At 36.9% G+C, this 22,322-nt stretch overlaps 2 protein-coding genes across 2 annotated transcripts; both read left to right on the forward strand.

The window, feature by feature from the left end:
• Positions 1 to 14,546: 14,546 nt before the first annotated feature.
• On the forward strand, positions 14,547 to 16,138 carry LOC125580636. The gene is made up of 5 exons (XM_048745448.1): positions 14,547 to 14,688; positions 14,780 to 14,905; positions 15,002 to 15,137; positions 15,250 to 15,489; positions 15,589 to 16,138. Exons 4-5 carry the CDS (start codon positions 15,279 to 15,281, stop codon positions 15,966 to 15,968), a joined length of 591 nt encoding a protein of 196 aa, XP_048601405.1. The 5' UTR covers positions 14,547 to 14,688; positions 14,780 to 14,905; positions 15,002 to 15,137; positions 15,250 to 15,278; the 3' UTR covers positions 15,969 to 16,138.
• Positions 16,139 to 20,286: 4,148 nt separating this feature from the next.
• Positions 20,287 to 21,980, forward strand: LOC125580637. The gene is made up of 4 exons (XM_048745449.1): positions 20,287 to 20,527; positions 20,611 to 21,039; positions 21,138 to 21,360; positions 21,460 to 21,980. Exons 1-3 carry the CDS (start codon positions 20,350 to 20,352, stop codon positions 21,290 to 21,292), a joined length of 762 nt encoding a protein of 253 aa, XP_048601406.1. The 5' UTR covers positions 20,287 to 20,349; the 3' UTR covers positions 21,293 to 21,360; positions 21,460 to 21,980.
• The last annotated feature ends 342 nt before the right edge of the window (positions 21,981 to 22,322 follow it).

Raw genomic sequence — 22,322 nt, forward strand, 5'->3', positions numbered from 1 at the left:
AATTACAATAGAATATAGTGAAATTGCATCATGTATGCATAAATTTTTACAAAATTAAATCAATACTCTAAATCTCACGCCATACTAACTTTGTTGATAGACACTAAAATTATCCCACCATAGGTAGTTTGTTAATTTTATCATTTTTTGGGTTTTAAGCCAATTAACTCTAGGATATATAGAGCAAATACAAATATAGAAAAGAAGAAGAAGAGAAGGAAAAAAAAATAGTTCAGGCAGTGGAGTTCGAACAGACGGTTAAGTATTCTCCCAAAAACTGTTTCTTTGTTCATATAATTATAAATGTACACCAAATAAATCATACATGCCCATTTTAGGGCCCATTCTGGCAAGGCTTTTGAAACACTTTCTAGGGTGTATCCCAAAAAGAAAAAAGAATTCACTGATCCGGCGGTTGAGAATATGTCAACACACTTATTTAAGATCTAAAGGTTAAAAAACATGCGAGGCACAGCTTATATATAGATCTCTCAGCGAGGGAAGAAGAAAAAACCTCTCTGCTGATCCACAGATTCAAAGGCTCTCTCGATCATCTGTAACCCTAGCTCGAGAAAGTCTCCGATCCTCATCGTGTAACCATGGGCGAAGAAGAAGGCGAGACCATCAAATTTTATTCCCGTAAGATCTCTCTCTCGATCGATCTCTTAGATGAAATAGTTTGGTTAGATTTTGGATCCGTCATAGTTATGCCTTGTCCTCTCTCTCTCTCTCTTACTCTTATTAGGGAAGGATACAACGGTGTTCTGGAACATGGATGACTATCCAACCCCTGTTGGCATCGGTGATGATCTTAGCTCTATTCGTAGTAATATCGTAGAAGCTCTTGATCAATTTGGCTTTCATGGATATAAGGATATCATAAGCTACTCGAGTGCGACCTAAAAAAGAAGTTGGGCGGTGCCAGAATCTCTTACTATCCCTCATGTAAACACTTTCTCTTTTCCATCGTCGTTTATTATTATCTCTCTCTCTCTTTATTAATTGGAGTTGTTTCTCTCTCTTTTTGTATAGGTACACTGACTTACATGGCTGCTGTTGACAAAGTGACTACTCTGGATATGACTAGTGAATTGGTTAAGTTCCGCATTGACTGCTATGGATATGAATTTTGCGGTAATCGCAAAACCAAAAGGCGAATTAGCTAGGGTTCTCAAGTGTTTGGTTTCGAGGGGTCACACTCTTCTCCTAATAGATCCGCCTGATAAAGAATGTAGCTTCAGTGTAGAATCTCTGCTTGCTTATGCACATCTTATTGTACCAGCTAGTGATAGCATGGTCGAAGAAGAAGAAGAATATGTTGAAGAAGATCCCTCTCATGTTGAACAAGACCTGTACCCCTACACCTACACCTCTGATGTTGAAGAAGAAGAAGAAGAAGAAGAAGAAGAAGAAGGAGCATTCGTCTCTGCGAACCTTGGCCAGAAGATTTGCTGGAGGCCCAAGAAGAAAAAACTGAGGCGCTTCCAGTTATGAGTGCCATGGATTACAGTCGTCTCTGCGAACATTGGCTAATGGATGGACGAGCATGCTACCCTCTTGGTGATGAAAAAAGCCAAAGCTCTGATGGGTCGCGACTAGCTGGCTTATGTGTGTAGGACCTACCTTTATCACTATATAGTTTGCATGTTTTATTTTTCTAAAAATCATATCTTCTACTATTCTTATATTTTTATAACAACATTTTCTATTTCAATTAAAATACTGGATCTCAAAATAGTATGTATATATTTAGATTCAAAAACTTATATATATATATATATATATATGTATAACTAAGATTATGTAAACTAAACATATATTTTCAAATAGTTAAGATCAAAGTCACAAAATCTACCTATGAGGATGTAGGACAATAACATCCTTTTCAATTTCCTTTAAATATTATATTTTTTAGTTGATTAAGTTAAATATTTTTCTTACAGTTAAATATATTTATATAATATACTAGTATGTAAGTGAATTGTATATTACGTAGATGTGATTTTATTTTTGAAATATATTGTGTGTTGGTCTGGGATTAATGACTAATTCGATCTGAATTGGTATGGGTAGATTTCAATTGAATTGATTAACCATCTTATGATAAATAAAATGTATAAATAAATTTGTTATATTATTATTTTTATTCTGAGGCTAATTTGGTAATTGTAGGTGCTTTAATGAATATGACGAATATAAAGATTAGTGAAGGATATAAGTGATTTAAATACTTCTTCCAAGGGCAACAGAGATGAATCCTCATTGAGAAATGCAAGTGCGATGAAGAACGGCGTCGTTTCGGTTTTATATCTGACAAAAATCTTATCCGATGCAAAACTACGCAGAGAGAGGCAAGCCCTGGAAAAAAACACCAGAACGTTTTCCAAAAAGAAACTACGTGAAGTTTTGTCCAAAAAAAGAAACAACGTGAAGTTTTCGCATCGTCAAAACGGTAGGCAGTGTAGGGGCCTTGAGGCTACAGAGCTTGTTAGTGACAGTGTGGGGTCCAGCTACGGTTAACAAAATTTGAATTTTCTCTAGCGTCACGTGAGGTTATTTAGAAGCTTTGTACGCGTTGAATTTTGAAAAGGTTATAGTGTGTTACTTTCGTCACTGCTGTGTAGCATTAGCACATCTATCCTTGCACAATCCTTCTCCCTCTCCGATCACTCTGCGCTTGCTCTCATGGCGGGTTCATAAATATAAACAGAGATCTCTAACATAATAAACGATTTTTCGTCATTCTCCATAGACGTGACGAGTCGATTCTCTGTGTCTTGGTTAGAGTAGCGGAGGCATGTCTTACACTCAACATCAGCTAGTTGGAAAAGCTCCCTTAGCGCAGATATGGTGAGTCTGTCTGTTGTTTCTTCTTACTTTTATTTTCCCTGTTAGATTTCTCAATTCACCAGTGTTTCTGAATCTTCAAGGATGGCTGCTACATTGCACGCGAAGAACAATGGGAAGAAAGTCGACAATCTCGGTATCATCCAAATTGTTGGAATGAAGGTAAATAAGCTGGAGTTGATGAAGAGACCAAGCATGAAGAGCAAGAAGCAGAAGGAACTTGCTAAGAGACTTGGGCATTGAGACAACAACACCAATCACAATGCACTGTGATAACCAGGCTGCCATACACATAGCATCCAACTCAGTCTTCTAGCTAGCTGATATCTTCACCAAGGGAGCACGTACCAAAGTATATGAGTTCATTGTAACGAGGTGACTGAGATATTGCATGAGGTGGCTGAGATATGAAATGAAGTATGAGATGGCTGAGTTATGACATGAGGTGGCTGAGTTATGACGGCTGAGTTATGACGTGAGGTGACTGAGTTACGATGACTAAGTTACGACATGAGGTGGCTGAGTTATTGAGACGAAAAGAACTGTTCGAGAGTGTTGACTTTAAGGTGTGAACACAAATCTGGTGGAGCCTTTAGAGCATCCTATTATCCAGCCTTACCAACTCACTTCTCTATTATGTTTCTATAAATATCATTGTATGTGTAGACAATGAAATTAAGGAAATCAATCCTTCATTTCTCTTTACTCATTGCAACAACATCTCTCTCTGCTGTTCTTCACATTATTCTTCATTTACCCTCCATTACTCTCTCTTTGATTCTTACACAAATCTCTTTACCTCTTCATCATTACACACACCTATACTCAGTTTCTCCTTACTCTCACATCCTGATCTATGATCTCTCACACAAATCTGGTGAGAGAATCTGTTCGTCTATTTTTTTTATTTCTGTTTTTTTTCAAAATTATCTACGAACGATCTTGTTGTCTCTTTCGCAGCGAAGAGATTCTGAACCCGTCGGTTCCAATGGCTCTCAGACTATTTAGCTCATCGGAGTTAAATATGTTCAGCTATTCACACTCAGTTTTGATGCTTCTCGGTAAGTTTCGGATTCAAATATTCTAGATTCAACTTGTATTCTCCTCTAACCGGGTGTTTCTTTGATTCTCAGGTGATATGTAACTTGCCTTGTGGTAGTAAAACTTGTTTGCCTTGTTTCATATAAGTTTACTTGGATTTTGTGAGTTCTCTCACACATGTTTATCATCTTCTCAGGTAGCAATTAATGGAGCTTGGCGCACAATCACACATATGTACAAAGACTTTATGTCCAAGGAAAAGAAATCAACGGTGCTGGTATCAACGCCAGTGCCATCTTCGTTGAAAGAGGTGAGATCACTTACACAACTATCTTTCTATAGCACAACAATCCTAAAATTATCTTCATCTTTTTTTTCTCTTTTGTTAAATAGGTATTCTGCTTGGTACCATTCACCAAATCACTGAGTCTCTGTTTAGAAGGTACACCGAGAAAGGAATGAGTGAAGAAGACTTGGCTTACAAGAATACACTAGAGTGCATCACATGAACAATTTCAAGGACTATCTCTGCTCAGGGAATGGTTGTTGTGTACAGCTCCTTGTCTGAAGAAGGCAAGAAGAATTTCGAGACTGACTTGATCAGCACAAAAGGTTTACTACCTATAGGAAGAACCCATGCTAGATATCCTTTCCTTTTCTTCTTTCTTTATGCATTTCTCTGGTACGTAATGCTACCATTGAAGTAAAAACACAGATCACAACAACAATAAAAATACTCAGCGTGGGTTTTTCTTTGTTTGCAGGAAAGGGGCTGTTAAGTTGCCTGAGAACAGCGAAGCTGATTTTGGTGATTATGAACTCATACCAAAAGTTCCCAATTTCCAGCAGTCTTATTTTGGGCACATATGGTTAGTAAATCATTTGTTCATGTTTCAATAACGTTAATCTTCAAGAATGGCTGCTATAAACCGGAAGCATGATGAGTAGAAAAGATGAGCTTACCGTTTTTTTATGTTTGCAAGAAAGAGGCTTTTAAGTTGCCTTGTTACCGAAAGTGCCAAAGTGGTAGGCCAAAGAAAAACACAGAACATGTTCTCGAGGTGATACATGAAGTGGTTGGTAAGTAAAAATGTTTTTTTTTCTTTTGATTTTGCAAAGGAGAAGAGTTTAAAATTATTATTTTTACAACAATTCATCATGAAACCAGGAAATAGGCAGCTCCTCAAAGCCTTATGTTAATAAGAAGGGGTATTTGGTGGATGAAGAAGTATTTACTACCAAGGGACTTTATGCCAGTGGAAACGTAACAAAATCACCTCCTGGTGTGAGACTCATAAATGTTGAAGTGTTCTTAGATTTAGGAACAACTAAATTTGAAAGCCCCAAAGCTGTCTTCTTGCTAGCGGATGAGATCAGGAATGTTCTACAGATAGTTGGTACTGGAAATGAGGAAACAAGCTACAATCTTGCACGCATACATTCTTTTGCGTTCAGAGATGGAGACATAAACAAGGAGGCTGCGAGTATTTTACGGGCAATGACACAAATGAGTCAGACGACGAGGCAATATGATCGAAGATATTTGTTATGCTGCCAATGCAAGCTTCAACCAAGGAGGTTAACTTATTTTCAAATGATTGATATGTGGCCCGAGCCCATTATTAATTCTTCCTATTCCTTCTATTTGAAGGAAATCATCCGGATGGGCCTTAAATCGCTACTTCTTAATCATCATATAGTGTTCAGGATTGTTACACACACCAACACACTTCCAGCTGGAGGGGCATTAGTAATTGTCTCCAATGACCCATACCTTAATCGTACTGTTGCCGATAAGCTGAGAAGGCAATATGAATCAATTAAAGTAATTGCACCCTTTGAAGTGCTTACATGTCTGAAACGTATACGAATGCATAGGGACAGAGAGGTAACAAAGTGTTTGTTTGTTTCATATTATTATTAAATCTCAATAACAAAGTTTTTCTATTGCTTAGGCTGGTGATGATGAGAGGCGGCACAACTATCAAAACCGCATGCGGAATCTCTGTATCTGATCCTTCTTAGATGTTGTCAAGTAACCATGGTAGCAGTTTCTTCTCGTCTCTTAGTGTTATTCGAGCATTTCCTTTGTGTTTGTCAGATGCCTCATATTTTCCAGACTATGTTAGTGATTTTGACTTAACAATACAAATAGTCCCATTCGGTGTGCTTTCAATGCCAACTTCTACTCTCCACCAACGTTATCAATCTAAATGAAACAATGTTCTATATGCATTGTTTTAGAGAGTATAGGAGAAGAGATACCAGTTCCACAAGTGAGGTCTTGATGTATCATGGCGCTACACAATTGGTTCTGATGTTGTCCCATGCCCATTCGCAAGCTAGATTCCTTGTAAGCTGATTAAGTGCGCCTGAGAAAAACAAACCGCACTTCCACACTCGTTGATTCATGGTTTCTCTTTAACTATGAATAAGATGGGCTCACCATTTGTTGCACCATAGACAGATCCACTACTAAGATGCACCAGGCCAGCCACAGAGAAGATGCACACAATGCTTCCAACCCCAGATGCTTTTAAAAGAGGATGTGCAATTTGGGGAAAATGGAAAGTGGATTCCCAGTTGGTCGACATGATTTTTGGATAATACCCATTCGAGTACTCCACTGTTGGCTTCGTTAAATTAGTTCCAACATTGTTTATCTGAATACAAAACAAATTGAGAAACTTTCATAAGGGCCAAGAGAATGACTCAAACCCCGAAATTGTGTCAATAATGTTCACCATGTTAAATAACATATTGAAACTTACATGAGATCAACAAGCCATCACTACATGGTCCAGAAAAAAAAGCTATAAGCCTTAAGTTACACTTATTGAACCCACACAAAGTTAATGTACCAATGATTGAAGGTGAAACCACCACAACTGTCGACCCAAAGGGCCAAGAGAATGATTCCAACACCTAGCTTGTGCCAGTAATATTCACCATGTTATATAACTGATCTTAAGTAACAGGTAGAAGCTTACATGATATTAACAAGCCATCACTATGTGGTCCAACAAAAAATAGAAACTAAAAACCTTAAGTTACATTTACTGAAACTACACAAACCTACCCCAAGGGCCAAGAGAAGGATTCAAACCCCTAGCTTGTGCCAGTAATGATCAACATGTTACATAACCAATCTTAAGTAACAGGTGGAAGCGTACATTGATGAACAAGTCATCACTATATGGTCCAACAAAAAGAAATCTATAAGCTTTAAGTTACTTTTATGGAAACAACACAAAGCTAATGTACCAATGAATCAAGGTAAAACAACCACAAGTCTCAACCAGTTCAAGGCTAGGGCCAACCACATAGATTGGTTGGATGTTTGTTCTGTGGGATGCAAAACTTATAAGGATTCTACAGTCAATGCAGTAAACGATTACAAAATCAATAAGAGAAGCTTACAAATTCTCATTCTCAAACATGACGGCATCATTTGATTTACCACCATCATGTAACATCTACAACATATTTTACTACTAGCCTACTATCAGTTGTCATCAAAATTTCGTCACATGTTGATTTGGTGGCAAAAGTCACGTTTTAAAACCTCAGGAGTTCATTTGCAATAAAATGAATATCATGAGGGCCTAAATGAAATAGAAACATAAAACAGAGTGCAGAATCTCCTCATCTGAGTTAAAGATGTTCAGCTATTCACACTCAGTTTTGAGGCTTCTCGGTAAGTTTCGGATTCAAATATTCTAGATTCAACTTGTATTCTCCTCTAACCGGGTGTTTCTTTGATTCTCAGGTGATGTAACTTGCCTTGTGGTAATAAAACTAGTTTGCTTTGTTGCATATAAGTTTACTTGGATTTTGTGAGTTCTCTCACACATGTTTATCATCTTCTCAGGTAGCAATTAATGGAGCTTGGCGCACAATCACACATACGTACAATAACTTTATGTCCAAGGAAAAGAAATCAACGGTGATGGTATTAACGCCAGTGCCATCTTCGTTGAAAGAGGTGAGATCACTTACACAACTATCTTTCTATAGCACAACAATCCTAAAACTTATCTTCATCTTTTTTTTTCTCTTTTGTTAAATAGGTATTATGCTTGGTACCGTTCACCAAATCACTGAGTCTCAGAAGGTACACCGAGAAAGGAATGAGTGAAGAAGACTTGGCATACAAGAACACACTAGAGTGCATCACATGAACAATTTCAAGGACCAGCTCTGCTCAGGGAATAGTTGTTGTGTACAACTCCTTGTTTGAAGAAGGCAAGAAGGATTTCGAGACTGACTTGATCAGCACAAAAGGTTTACTACCTATAGGAAGAACCCATGCTAGGTATCCTTTCCTTTTCTTCTTTGTTTTTGCATTTCTCTGGTACGTAATGCTACCATTGAAGTAAAAATACAGATCACAACAACAGTAGAAATACTCAGCGTGGGTTTTTCTTTGTTTGTAGGAAAGGGGCTGTTAAGTTGTCTGAGAACAGCGAAGCTGATTTTGGTGATTAGGAACTCATACCAAAAGTTCCCAATTTCCAGCAGTCTTATTTTGGGCAGATATGGTTAGTAAATCATTTGTTCATGTTTCAATAACCCTAATCTTCAAGAATGGCTGCTATAAACCGGAAGCAAGATTGGTAGAAAAGATGAGCTTACCGTTTTTTTTTTATGTTTGCAGGAAAGAGGCTTTTAAGTTGCCTTGTTACCGAAAGTGCCAAAGTAAAAGGCCAAAGAAAAACACAGAACATGTTCAGGAGGTGATACAGGAAGTGGTTGGTGAGTAAAAAGGTTTTTTTTTTTCATTTTGCAAAGGAGAAGTGTTTAAAATTATTTTTTTTACAGCAATTCATCATGCAACCAGGAAATAGGCAGCTCCTCAAAGCCTTATGTTAATAAGAAGGGATATTTGGTGGATGAAGAAGTATTTACTACCAAGGGACTTTATGCCAGTGGAAACGTTACAAAACCACCTCCTGGTGTGAGGCTCATAAATGTTGAAGTGTTCTTAGATTTAGGAACAACTAAATTTGAAAGCCCCGAAGCTGTCTTCTTGCTACCGGATGAGATCAGGAATGTACTACAGATAGTTGGTACTGGAAATGAGGAAACAAGCTACAATCTTGCACGCATACATTCTTTTGTGGTCAGAGATGGAGACATAAACAAGGAGGCTGCGAGTATTTTACGGGCAGTGACACAAATAAGTCAGACGACGAGGCAATATGATCGAAGATATTTGTTTTGCGGCCCATGCAAGCTTCAACCAAGTAGGTTAACTTATTTTCAAATGATTGATATGTGGCCCTGACCCATTATTAATTCTTCCTATTCCTTCTGTATGAAGAAAATCATCCGAATGGGCCTTAAATCGCTACTTCTTGATCATCATATTGTGTTTAGGATTGTTACACACGCCAACACACTGCTAGCTGGAGGGGCATTAATAATTATCTCCAATGACCCATGCCTTAATCGTACTGTTGCCGATAAGTTGAAAGGGCAATATCAATCAATAAAAGTAATTGCACCCTTTGAAGTGCTTACATGTCTGAAACGTATACGAATGCATAGGGACATTGAGGTAACAAAGTTTTTGTTTGTTTCATATTATTATTAAATCTCAATAACAAAGTTTTTCTATTGCTTAGGCTGGTGATGATGAGAGGCGGCACAACTATCAAAACCGCATGCGGAATCTCCATATCTGATCATTCTTAGATGTTGTCAAGTAACCATGGTAGCAGTTTCTTCTCGTCTCTTAGTGTTATTCGAGCATTTTCCTTTGTGTTTGTCAGATGCCTCATATTTTCTAGACTATGTTAGTGATTTTGACTTAACAATACAAATAGTCCCATTCGGTGTGCTTTCAATGCCAACTTCTACTCTCCACCAACGTTATCAATCTAAATGAAACAATGTTCTATATGCATTGTTTTAGAGAGTATAGGAGAAGAGATACCGGTTCCACAAGTGAGGTCTTGATGTACCATAGCGCCACACAATTGGTTCTGATGTTGTCCCATGTCCACTCGCAAGCTAGATTCATTGTAAGCTGATTAAGTGCTCCTCAGAAAAACAAACCACACTTCCACACTCCTTGATTCATGGTTTCTCTTTAGCTATGAATAAGATGGGCTCACCTTTTGTTGCACCATAGACAGATCCACTACTAAGATGCACCAGGCCAGCCACAGAGGAGATGCACACAATGCTTCCAACCCCAGATGCTTTTAAAAGAGGATGTGCAATTTGGGGAAAATGGAAAGCGGATTCCCAGTTGGTCGACATGATTTTTGCATAATCCTCACTCGAGTACTCCACTGTTGGCTTCCTTAAATTAGTTCCAACATTGTTTATCTGAATACAAAACAAATTGAGAAACTTTCATAAGGGTCAAGAGAATGACTCAAACCCCGAAGTTGTGTCAGTAATGTTCACCATGTTAAATAACATATTGAAACTTACATGAGATCAACAAGCCATCACTACATGGTCCAGAAAAAAAAGCTATAAGCCTTAAGTTACACTTATTGAACCCACACAAAGTTAATGTACCAATGATTGAAGGTGAAACCACCACAAGTCTCGACCCAAAGGGCCAAGAGAATGATTCCAACACCTAGCTTGTGCCAGTAATGTTCACCATGTTATATAACTGATCTTAAGTAACAGGTAGAAGCTTACATGAGATTAACAAGTCATCACTATGTGGTCCAACAAAAAATAGAAGCTATAAACCTTAAGTTACATTTACTGAAACTACACAAACCTACCCCAAGGGCCAAGAGAAGGATTCAAAACCCTAGCTTGTGCCAGTAATGATCAACATGTTACATAACCAATCTTAAGTAACAGGTGGAAGCGTACATTGATGAACAAGTCATCACTATATGGTCCAACAAAAAGAAAGCTATAAGCTTTAAGTTACTTTTATGGAAACAACACAAAGCTAATGTACCAATGAATCAAGGTAAAACAACCACAAGTCTCAACCAGTTCAAGGCTAGGGCCAACCACATAGATTGATTGGATGTTTGTTCTGTGGGATGCAAAACTCTACAGTCAATGCAGTAAACGATTACAAGATCAATAAGAGAAGCTTACAAATTCTCATTCTCAAACATGACGGCATCGTTTGATTTACCACCATCATGTAACATCTACAACATATTTTACTACTAGCCTACTATCAGTTGTCATCAAAATTTCGTCACATGTTGATTTGGTGGCAAAAGTCACCTTTTAAAACCTCAGGAGTTCATTTGCAATAAAATGAATATCATGAGGGCCTAAATGAAACAGAAACATAAAACAGAGTACATAATCTCCTCATCGGAGTTAAAGATGTTCAACTATTCACACTCAGTTTTGAGGCTTCTCGGTAAGTTTCGGATTCAAATATTCTAGATTCAACTTGTATTCTCCTCTAACCGGGTGTTTCTTTGATTCTCAGGTGATGTAACTTGCCTTGTGGTAATAAAACTAGTTTGCTTTGTTGCATATAAGTTTACTTGGATTTTATGAGTTCTCTCACACATGTTTATCATCTTCTCAGGTAGCAATTAATGGAGCTTGGCGCACAATCACACATACGAACAAAGACTTTATGTCCAAGGAAAAGAAATCAACGGTGCTGGTATTAACGCCAGTGCCATCTTCGTTGAAAGAGGTGAGATCACTTACACAACTATCTTTCTATAGCACAACAATCCTAAAACTTATCTTCATCTTTTTTTCTCTTTTGTTAAATAGGTATTCTGCTTGGTACCGTTCACCAAATCACTGAGTCTCTGTGTAGAAGGTACACCGAGAAAGGAATGAGTGAAGAAGACTTGGCTTACAAGAATACACTAGAGTGCATCACATGAACAATTTCAAGGACTATCTCTGCTCAGGGAATGGTTGTTGTGTACAGCTCCTTGTCTGAAGAAGGCAAGAAGGATTTCGAGACTGACTTGATCAGCACAAAAGGTTTACTACCTATAGGAAGAACCCATGCTAGATATCCTTTCCTTTTCTTCTTTCTTTTTGCATTTCTCTGGTACGTAATGCTACAATTGAAGTAAAAACACAGATCACAACAACAGTAGAAATACTCAGCGTGGGTTTTTCTTTGTTTGCAGGAAAGGGACTGTTAAGTTGCCTGAGAACAGCGAAGCTGATTTTGGTGATTATGAACTCATACCAAAAGTTCCCAATTTCCAGCAGTCTTATTTTGGGCAGATATGGTTAGTAAATCATTTGTTCATGTTTCAATAACGTTAATCTTCAAGAATGGCTGCTATAAACCGGAAGCATGATGAGTAGAAAAGATGAGCTTACCGTTTTTTTATGTTTGCAGGAAAGAGGCTTTTAAGTTGCCTTGTTACCGAAAGTGCCAAAGTGGCAGGCCAAAGAAAAACACAAAACATGTTTAGGAGGTGATACAGGAAGTGGTTGGTAAGTAAAAAGGTTTTTTTTTTCATTTTGCAAAGGAGAAGAGTTTAAAATTATTATTTTACAGCAATTCATCATGCAACCAGGAAATAGGCAGCTCCTCAAAGCCTTATGTTAATAAGAAGGGGTATTTGGTGGATGAAGAAGTATTTACTACCAAGGGACTTTATGCCAGTGGAAACGTTACAAAATCACCTCCTGGTGTGAGGCTCATAAATGTTGAAGTGTTCTTAGATTTATGAACAACTAAATTTGAAAGCCCCGAAGCTGTCTTCTTGCTAGCGGATGAGATCAGGAATGTACTACAGATAGTTGGTACTGGAAATGAGGAAACAAGCTACAATCTTGCACGCATACATTCTTTTGTGGTTAGAGATGGAGACATAAACAAGGAGTCTGCGAGTATTTTACGGGCAGTGACACAAATGAGTCAGACGATGAGGCAATATGATCGAAGATATTTGTTATGCGGCCCATGCAAGCTTCAACCAAGTAGATTAACTTATTTTCAAATGATTGATATGTGGCCCTGGCCCATTATTAATTCTTCATATTCCTTTTGTATGAAGGAAATCATCCGGATGAGCCTTAAATCGCTACTTCTTGATCATTATATAGTGTTCAGGATTGTTACACACGCCAACACACTGCCAGCTGGAGGGGCATTAGTAATTGTCTCCAATGACCCATACCTTAATCTGTTTCCGATAAGCTGAGAAGGCAATATCAATCAATAAAAGTAATTGCACACTTTGAAGTGCTTACATGTCTGAAACGTATACAAATGCATAGGGACAGAGAGGTAACAAAGTGTTTGTTTGTTTCATATTATTATTAAATCTCAATAACAAAGTTTTTCTATTGCTTAGGCTGGTGATGATGAGAGGCGGCGCAACAATCAAAACCGCATGCGGAATCTCCGTATCTGATCCTTCTTAGATGTTGTCAAGTAACCATGGTAGTAGTTTCTTCTCGTCTCTTAGTGTTATTCGAGCATTTCCTTTGTGTTTGTCAGATGCCTCATATTTTCTAGACTATGTTAGTGATTTTGACTTAACAATACAAATAGTCCCATTCGGTGTGCTTTCAATGCCAACTTCTACTCTCCACGAACGTTTTCAATCTAAATGAAACAATGTTCTATATGCATTGTTTTAGAGAGTATAGGAGAAGAGATACCGGTTCCACAAGTGAGGTCTTGATGTACCATGGCGCCACACAATTGGTTCTGATGTTGTCCCTTGCCCACTCGCAAGCTAGATTCCTTGTAAGCTGATTAAGTGCTCACTATATGGTCCAACAAAAAGAAAGCTATGAGCTTTAAGTTACTTTTATGGAAACAACACAAAGCTAATGTACCAATGAATCAAGGTAAAACAACCACAAGTCTCAACCAGTTCAAGGCTAGGGCCAACCACATAGATTGGTTGGATGTTTGTTCTGTGGGATGCAAAACTTATAAGGATTCTACGGTCAATGCAGTAAACGATTACAAGATCAATAAGTGAAGCTTACAGATTCTCATTCTCAAACATGACGGCATCGTTTGATTTACCACCATTATGTAACATCTTTTACTAGTAGTCTACTATCAGTTGTCATCCAAATTTCGTAGCATTTTGATTTGGTGGCAAAAATCACTTTTAAAAACCTAAATGAAACAGAAACATAAAACAGAGTGCAGACTGGAGAATCTCCTCCTCTCACGACTCACGCACGGCGGCTTAAACCCCTTAAAAAGGCTCCATCGTCTATGTCTCCGCCACTCTCTTCTCTTCTTCTTCCCAAAACCTTTACTCCCTTTCTCCCCTTCCGTTCTCCCCCACCCACTCGCCTAAGCTCCGTCGTCGCTGCTCGCACTACGAGCTCCCAATTAATTCAACGCGTCTTCCAGCTCAGACAAAACCCTCTCACCGGCACTTCGGAGTGGATCGTCATCGACAGAAACGACCAAGCCGGAGCTCCAGTAGCTTCCACGGACGGCCTCTTCGGCACGACGTCGTATCTAGACATGCTCAACGACACTCGCCGGAACCGAGCTTACCGTCTAGCATTCGAGAAAACTATCACCGAGCCTTGCCACGTCCTCGACATCGGGTTTCTCCTTCTCATTACCACAACTCATTTGAATTCAATTTTTGTCCTAACGAGAGTAACTGACACGTTGATTGTGTCTGTGTGTGTGTGTTATAGTGCGGGAACGGGATTGCTATCGATGATGGCTGCGAGAGCAATGGGAGATGATGACGAATCCGGTGTATCAATGCTGACGGCGTCTGAGTCGTACCTCCCGACGGTGAAGCTTATGAGAAAGGTTTTGCATTAGAACGGGATGACCAAGAACGTTAACCTCATCAATAAACGATCAGATGAACTGGGAGTTGGGTTAGACATTGCTTCACGTGCTGATGTTAATATACAAATGTGCATGCTTTGTTGGGAGTTTGAGAGGGATTGGCTTCTTCTTGATTATTAGGTAAGCGAGATATTGGACTCTGAGTTGCTTGGTGAAGGTTTAATCCCAAGTTTACAGCATGCTCATGACATGTTACTTGTTGATAATCCTAAATCTGTGCCGTACCGAGCTACTACGTATTGTCAGGTTCGTTGCTTTCTTAATTGTTTGTCTTGACTCTGATTAAATACCTTCTCACATTGTTTTCCTTTGCTTTTTTTTTTTTCCCTTTGGAATTTAAAGCTCGTAGAAAGCAGTCAAAGCACATTCTTATGTAACATGCACGATCTACAAAGTAACGAGGCTAGAGAGTCTATTTGGCATCAAGTCACAGCAATATAGCATGCATGTGGATGCTATTGAGAAAGAGATCAAACTGGTATTTTTGATATCGCTAACCTTCCTCTCCAGTTTTGAGATAAGCTTTAGTTTTCATCTGTCAGATAGCATTTAAAACTCGTTTTTTTCTTTATTTTTTTGCATGGATCCAGAGCCTATCAGACCCACCGTCAAAGGGGCTATGACAGCCGTCTTCTGGGATGCTCAGTATTGCCCATTCCCTCTTGGTTCCAGTGCTGATGACATCTACCACTCTATCGCATCAGCTCTTGTGGAAAGGAAGTTTACTGATAAGATTTCAATCTGGGCCTATCTTGGTGATGATGACAAGGACGGTTCTGCCTTACTGGGTGACAAGACTTGGGCCTCCAGAATCTACTTTCTTTCCGCAGGTGATTTCATTTCCACTCTTTTTCTTCTTTATATCTACTATGTAACCCTCCTATACTCTCTCACTTCCATTGATCTTTATGTGTATGGTTTTTTGTCAGGGGATAAAGCCTCGAGACGTATTAGAATGGCAAATGACATTCTTTTTTGGGCAAAGGAATCTCCTTGTAAAGAAAGTTTGTTCCTAGTCTCTGATCAATTCAGAGGTGACACCTACTACGTCGAGCTGCTTCACACTTTGCTGTGCGCAAGTTTGGATATTTTCTGCGTAACTCCGACTCAGGACATCAATAAACCAGAAAGCCCTGAATGGCCAGGATTGCTAATAGATGAAGGAGCATGCCGTTTGCTGTTTGAAACAAGCGAAATCCCTGATGAACCTTGTTCCAAAAAGCGTAAAACCGATGCAGGATTGCTCTTTATGATGGAGGTCGAGGAAGAAACAAGTGGCATGGATGATGTTGGTCAGAAAGAACGGTAGGATTTATAGAATAATGAATGTCAGCAAGATGACATAAAATGTAGAAATGTGGTGGCAAGTTAAACAACAAATTGATTTAAGAGGGATGGCATGTTAAGGGATTACTTGATTTTGTTGGTCACAAGTCAACATTTGTATTCAGTTAGTTTTGTTATTTGTCTTGAGATGAAGATCAACATTATATTACACAAAACCGTACTTGTATGTTTTAGCCTATACATATCAACATCTGAAAATGAGTAGTCATACAAAACATTCAATTTTGTGGTGTTTCATTTGGTTGTTTCTTATTGCAAAAAAGCTTAAGCTTAAGCCAATTGCCTCATGCCATGTTACTGAACCAAAGGTACAATCAATTGCGCATCCCAACTATTAGTCATTATTGTAATCATCCTCATCACACTACGTACCATTCTCTTAGTACATAATTAATGTGACTAAATTTCGATTCAACTCTCGATCGCCTTGCATCATGGAGCTGTGACATTGAAACATCTTGCCTCCTCTGTTTTACCGTAAATGAATCCAGGGACCATTTTGTTCAATGAATGTTCTTACTCTTCAGAAGTCTGGTCTCGGATTTGTGCTCAGCTTAATCATCAGGCTCCTCCATTTGCTTGGAACGCTGTATTGCATATTGGCTAATGGTAGTTTCCTCTTATTCTCTCAAAACCACTGCCCTTCTCCAAGGGTTGCAAGCTTGCGTTTATGGGTTGAGATTTAGAAAGACATAGCTAAACGGTAATAGAACAAATTAGTTGAGCATCTTTTAAATAGTTATAACCTCAATTTTTGTAAATTTTTTAACTAACTTTATTCTGTGTGGCAGTTGTGTATGCCTTCTAAATCTATATTATTAAAAGAGAAGTACCCATTTGAAAATGTTCTTAATTCATTAATTAAACTCTTTTTTTTTGCTTGTCTTTTTCAGTTGCATTTATGAAATATCCTAAAACGAATAAAACTGCCTAATTTATTACTTGTCTTTTCAGTTACATTAATGAAATATGCTTAAATGAATTTAAACTTCCTATTTTATTGTTTGTCTTTTTCAGTTACCTTAATGAAATATCCTTAAATAAATTTAGACATAATGTCATTTAATCAACCAAAAAAACTCATGAGTTATCCTTACGTGCATAATTTTAATAATGGAGATTTTTAAAAACGTGCATCATTAAAATGTTACCTAAAACATGCAGCACTAATATATAACATGCATCAATAAAATTAGAATTTGACTCACACAATTGTACGGATATTATTTTCAGTTGATTAAATTTAAAAATAATTATTTATTCAAAAAATATTTAAGAATGGCTATGTTTTTAAAAATTATATGGTATTATTTGCTCATAACTCATTTGTCATTTGATAAATTGTTAGAAAGAAAATTTTAGCATAATATAACTCAGTTGTCATTTGCTAAATTTATGGTTTTTATTTATATTTTTTTTTATTATTTAATTATAGTATTTTCATTTTATATTTGAAAGATAAATGAATTTTCTTTCAAACAATATTTTTGTAAATGTATTGTTTTAAAAATAATCAATTAAAATTGTTATTATCATTGAATATCATTATTTTTGACATAATTTGAGTTTTCGTTTACATCAAAACTTATCATATTTTAGGATAATTTTAATTTAAAATGTAATTTTCATATTTTTCAAACAAATTCTAAAAATATTTTTTAAATATTTTGTTATAATTGTTAAAAAAATATTGAGTTGCATTTCAAATAAAAAAGTAAAGATATTTAAAATATTCTAATTAAAATATGTAAAATTAAATATAGTTTTAAGGAAATGGTCAAAATAAAAATAATTACACATAAAATAATCATGATTTTTGTTAACTGGGTGGATCATTATTTATATGATATCACACACGAAAGAAAAATTTTTGTTTTTAAAATTATCTAATTAACTCTATACTCATTTTTTTTTATATTTTTTATATGATATCACACATTCGTAAAAAAATAGATAGTTTAAGATGCAAAAAAAATATTTACTTAATGAATATAATATGAACGAATATTACAAATATATCATTTAATAAAATAAATAATTAAAAACTGAAAATTCATATCCGCGATGGCGCGCGGATCAGGGTCTAGTGCTATTTAAAAGAATTCTAGAGCACTTTATATAAATCATAGTTTAAAAATATACTAGGAACAATATATAACCCAAAATATAAGAAACGTGTATTATTTCATTAAATAAAAGTTACAGAATTACCTAATATGATTAAGAAATATTTGATAACAATTTTACATCCTTCTTCATTTTTTTAATTTATATTATTAAAAAAATTAAACAATAACATTAACCATACAATAAAAAAATTAGATTTTTTCTTATATGATATATTTTGATTTTTTTTAAATGACTTTAAATTAAAAAAATAAGGAAACCTTATATGTTATATTTTTCTTATATGTTAAATTTTTTCTTATAAGTTATATTTTGAATATTTTTAAACGACTTTAAATTATAAAAATATAAGTTTTCCTTAACCATACGACTAAAAGCATTAAAATGACATATATCAATTCAATGGTTGATCTGAAACCTTTCAAAACCATATGGAAGATAAATGTCAAAATAATTTAACTGTGGAAACAATATTGTTCATTTTTTTCAAAAATGTGTTCGGTGGAAATAAAATAAGATTTTTGTGTCATAATTTGTTTAATGTCCAATGCGATCAACCCATAATATATTAATTTTAATTTAGTTTCATAATTTTTAATAAAAAATTACCTGATCTATCAAAAAGAAATTATATAATAACAACGGAAAACATATATAATTGTATATGTATAAATAAAATGATCAAATACATAAAAAAAAATTATCAATAATATATATAAATAAATTCATCCAGTGTAACGCACATATCTTATCTTAGTAAAATATTAATCTACATAAAACACTTTCATATCGCAAAATGTTTTTTTTTTTTAAATAGTGCAGGCAGTGGGGTTGGAACGGACGTCAAGTCTTCTTCTCCCAAAAGCTGCTTGTAGACCAACCAAATAAATCACACGAGGCCCGTTTCTGGGCCCATTTTGGCAAGGATTCCGAAACACTAGTTACTAGGATAAAGAAAAAAAAGCACAGATCTGACGGTTGAAAATATGGCAACACGCTTATTTGAGATCCAAAGGTTAAAAAAGCATGCGAGGCAGACCATCATCTCAGCCACGAGAGAAGAAGGAAAAAAAAAAGCCCTCTCTGATCCGGAACACACAGATTCGATTCGAAGGCTCTCGATAGAAATGTCAAATGGGCGGGTGGGCGGGTTTGGGTGTGTCCGAATGGGTTTCATTTTTTTGCTGGACATTTTTGGTCGAAACCCAAATAGAACCATGTCCAAATGAGACCATAACCAAATAAGACCATGATTTGTTGGGCTATCCATGGACGGCCCATACGCCCATTTAATGTAAACAACATAATTTCAGTTTTAAAAATTTAAAGATTATTAAGTTTTCAATTTTAAAGATGTCACATACTTAAACTTTAAGTTTTAAACTTCATGTTTCAAAGTTATAAAAAATTCAAGATAAGTTTAAAAAATTCGTAATTTCGTCTGACTTGCGGAAACAGAAACAGTCGCCAGACTCGCCACCAACTTCGTTATGAACACAAATCACCGATCTATTTAACACATAAACCATAACACAATATTAGTAGATGATACGAATCAGTAGCTAATAGTGAAAACCCATAACACAAATCACGAAAATCAAATCTTAAGAGATGATGAAATCAGAAGTTGGTGAAGAATCGAAAAAAAATTGAAAAAGAACGAAGACGAGGAAGAAGAATCGAACACGAAGAGGAAGAATCGAAGACGAGGACTCGAAGAGGAAAAATCGAAGACGATGATTCGAAGAGGAAGAATCAAACACGAAGAAAAAACACAAGAGTGAGACGGGAAGAAAAAAAAAGGTGATTTGTGTTTTCTCCCAATTTTTCAAACCCTAGACATTTAAGTTTATTGGGCCGCCCATTGTCCAAGTGGTTAAGCCCAATATTGTCCATGAATATAATTGGATTCACCCATCTGGACAAATTTTAATTATGGTTTAATCTGGGTCTGTCCATTTTGGACCATATCGATTTGGACACGGGCCACCCACCCCGCCCATTTGACATCTCTAGCTCTCGAGAAAGTCTCGGATCATCCTCATCGTGGAACCATGGGCGAAGGCGAGTTTTGCTCCGGTAAAGATCTCTGTGTCCATCTCTTACTCTTAGATTGAAATTGTTTGTTAGATTTGGATCCGTCGTAGTTATGCCCCCCCCCCCCCCCTTGTCCTCTCTCTTAGGGAATTATTATACAGAGGTGTACTGGAACATGGATGACTATCCAAATCCCTGTTGGCATCGATGATCTTGGTTCTATTCGTATCAATATCGTAGATGCTCTTGAACAATTTGGATTTCATGGAGATAAGGATATCAATGTGCATTGTGAGCTACTCAAGTGCGACGTAATGGATGAGTTAAGCAAGGCCGGAATCTATTACTTACCCTCATGTAAGCACTTTCTTTGTCATCGTCTTAATTATTATGATTATGATTATGTCCATCTGTAACTTGTAGTTGTTGTTTCTCTATAGCTACCAAGATTTACCTGACTTCGACTGCTGTGAACAAAATGACTACTCTAGATCAAGATCCAATGAATATCGCAGTAATCGCAAAACCAAAACCGGAGTTAGTTAGGGTTCTCAAGTGTTTGAAATCGTGGGGTCACACTCCTCTCCTAATTCATCTGCCTGATGCTGAAGAACGTAGCTTTAGTGTAGAATCTCTGCTTGCTCATGCACATCTTGTTTTAAGTGCTAGTGATAGCAAAGAAGAAGAAGAAGATCATCTCTCCAAGGGCAAAGAAGATCATCCCTCCCAGGGCGAAGAAGAAGATCATCTCTCCAAGGGCGAAGAAGACACCTCTAATGTTGAAGGTGGCCCCTACAACTACTACTACCCCTCTGAGGTTGAAGAAGAAGAAGTAGTAGAAGATCCCTACAAGATCTTAGATTTCCTCGGTAAGACCATCATCCCAAATTGTTTTGTTTTAGATTTCATCTGTCGATATGAGTATTTAAAACTCTGTTTTTTTTTTTGTTTGTTTGCATGGATCCAGAGCCTATCAGACCCACCGTCAAAGGGGCTATGACAGCCGTCTTCTGGGATGCTCAGTATTGTCCATTCCCTCTTGGTTCCACTGCTGATGACATCTACCACTCTATCGCATCAGCTCTTGTGGAAAGGAAGTTTACTAATAAGATTTCAATCTGATAACAAGAACGGTTCTGCCTTACTGGGTGACAAGACTTGGGCCTCCAGAATCTACTTTTTTCCCGCAGGTGATTTCATTTCCACTCTTTTTCTTCTTTATATCTACTATGTAACCCTCCTATACTCTCTCACTTCCATTGATCTTTATGTGTATGGTTTTTTGTCAGGGGATAAAGCCTCGAGACGTATTAGAATGACAAATGACATTCTTTTTTGGGCACAGGAATCTCGTTGTCAACCATTTCGTGAAAGTTTGTTCATAGTCTCTGATCAATTCAGAGGTGATCCCTACTACGTCGAGCTGCTTCACAATTTGGTGTCCGCAAGTTTGCGTATTTTCTGCATAACTCCGACTCAGGACATCAATAAACCAGAAAGCCCTGAATGGCCAGGATTGTTTTTTGATGAAGCAGCATGCCGTTTGCTGTTTGAAACAAGCGAAATCCCTGATGAACCTTGTTCCAAAAAACGTAAAACCGATGCAGGAATGCTCTTTATGATGGAGGTCGAAGAAGAAACAAGTGGCATGGAGCTAACAAATGAGCAGCGGTTACAGTATGAGTTTAGTCTCTGTTTATGTCTATGTTTTATTGGGTTTACGTGGTGTGTTTTCTGTTTTTGGTTTGGACGTTTCTATTTTTCTTTTTTGCAATGGATTATCAGAGTTAAAAAAAAGTTTATAAAGCTTTTGTTATAAATCATATTGTGGATGTCCATAACCGGTTCGATCCATAATCGGTCCATACATGAGAGAGAGAGTCGGCCAATCCTACTTTTTTTTTCTTTATTAGTTTATGATTTGTACTCTTTCCATATTTGTATTTCCTTTTCTCTAATCTTTTCATTATTCTATGACGGTGTAATTCTCTATATATAAAGAGCTCCTTATGTTTATGAATAATACAGAAACATAGATTTTATTCTCTAGTTTCATAACACGTTATCAGCACGATCACGCTCTAAACCCTAAGCTAAACAAACCCTAGCTGACGAATCCATAATCCCCTCGACGATAAACCCTAACCGTTGA

This window comes from Brassica napus, chromosome C1 (genome assembly GCF_020379485.1).
Source record: "Brassica napus cultivar Da-Ae chromosome C1, Da-Ae, whole genome shotgun sequence".
NCBI lineage: Eukaryota > Viridiplantae > Streptophyta > Magnoliopsida > Brassicales > Brassicaceae > Brassica > Brassica napus.

Coding starts and splice junctions, on each gene's coding strand:
- LOC125580637 (XM_048745449.1), top strand. CDS start 20,350: ATGACTATCCAAATCCCTGTTGGCATCGATGATCTTGGTTCTATTCGT. Junction 20,528..20,610: donor AATCTATTACTTACCCTCAT/GTAAGCACTTTC, acceptor GTTTCTCTATAG/CTACCAAGATTTACCTGACT. Junction 21,040..21,137: donor CAAGATCTTAGATTTCCTCG/GTAAGACCATCA, acceptor GCATGGATCCAG/AGCCTATCAGACCCACCGTC.
- LOC125580636 (XM_048745448.1), top strand. CDS start 15,279: ATGACAGCCGTCTTCTGGGATGCTCAGTATTGCCCATTCCCTCTTGGT. Junction 15,490..15,588: donor AATCTACTTTCTTTCCGCAG/GTGATTTCATTT, acceptor GTTTTTTGTCAG/GGGATAAAGCCTCGAGACGT.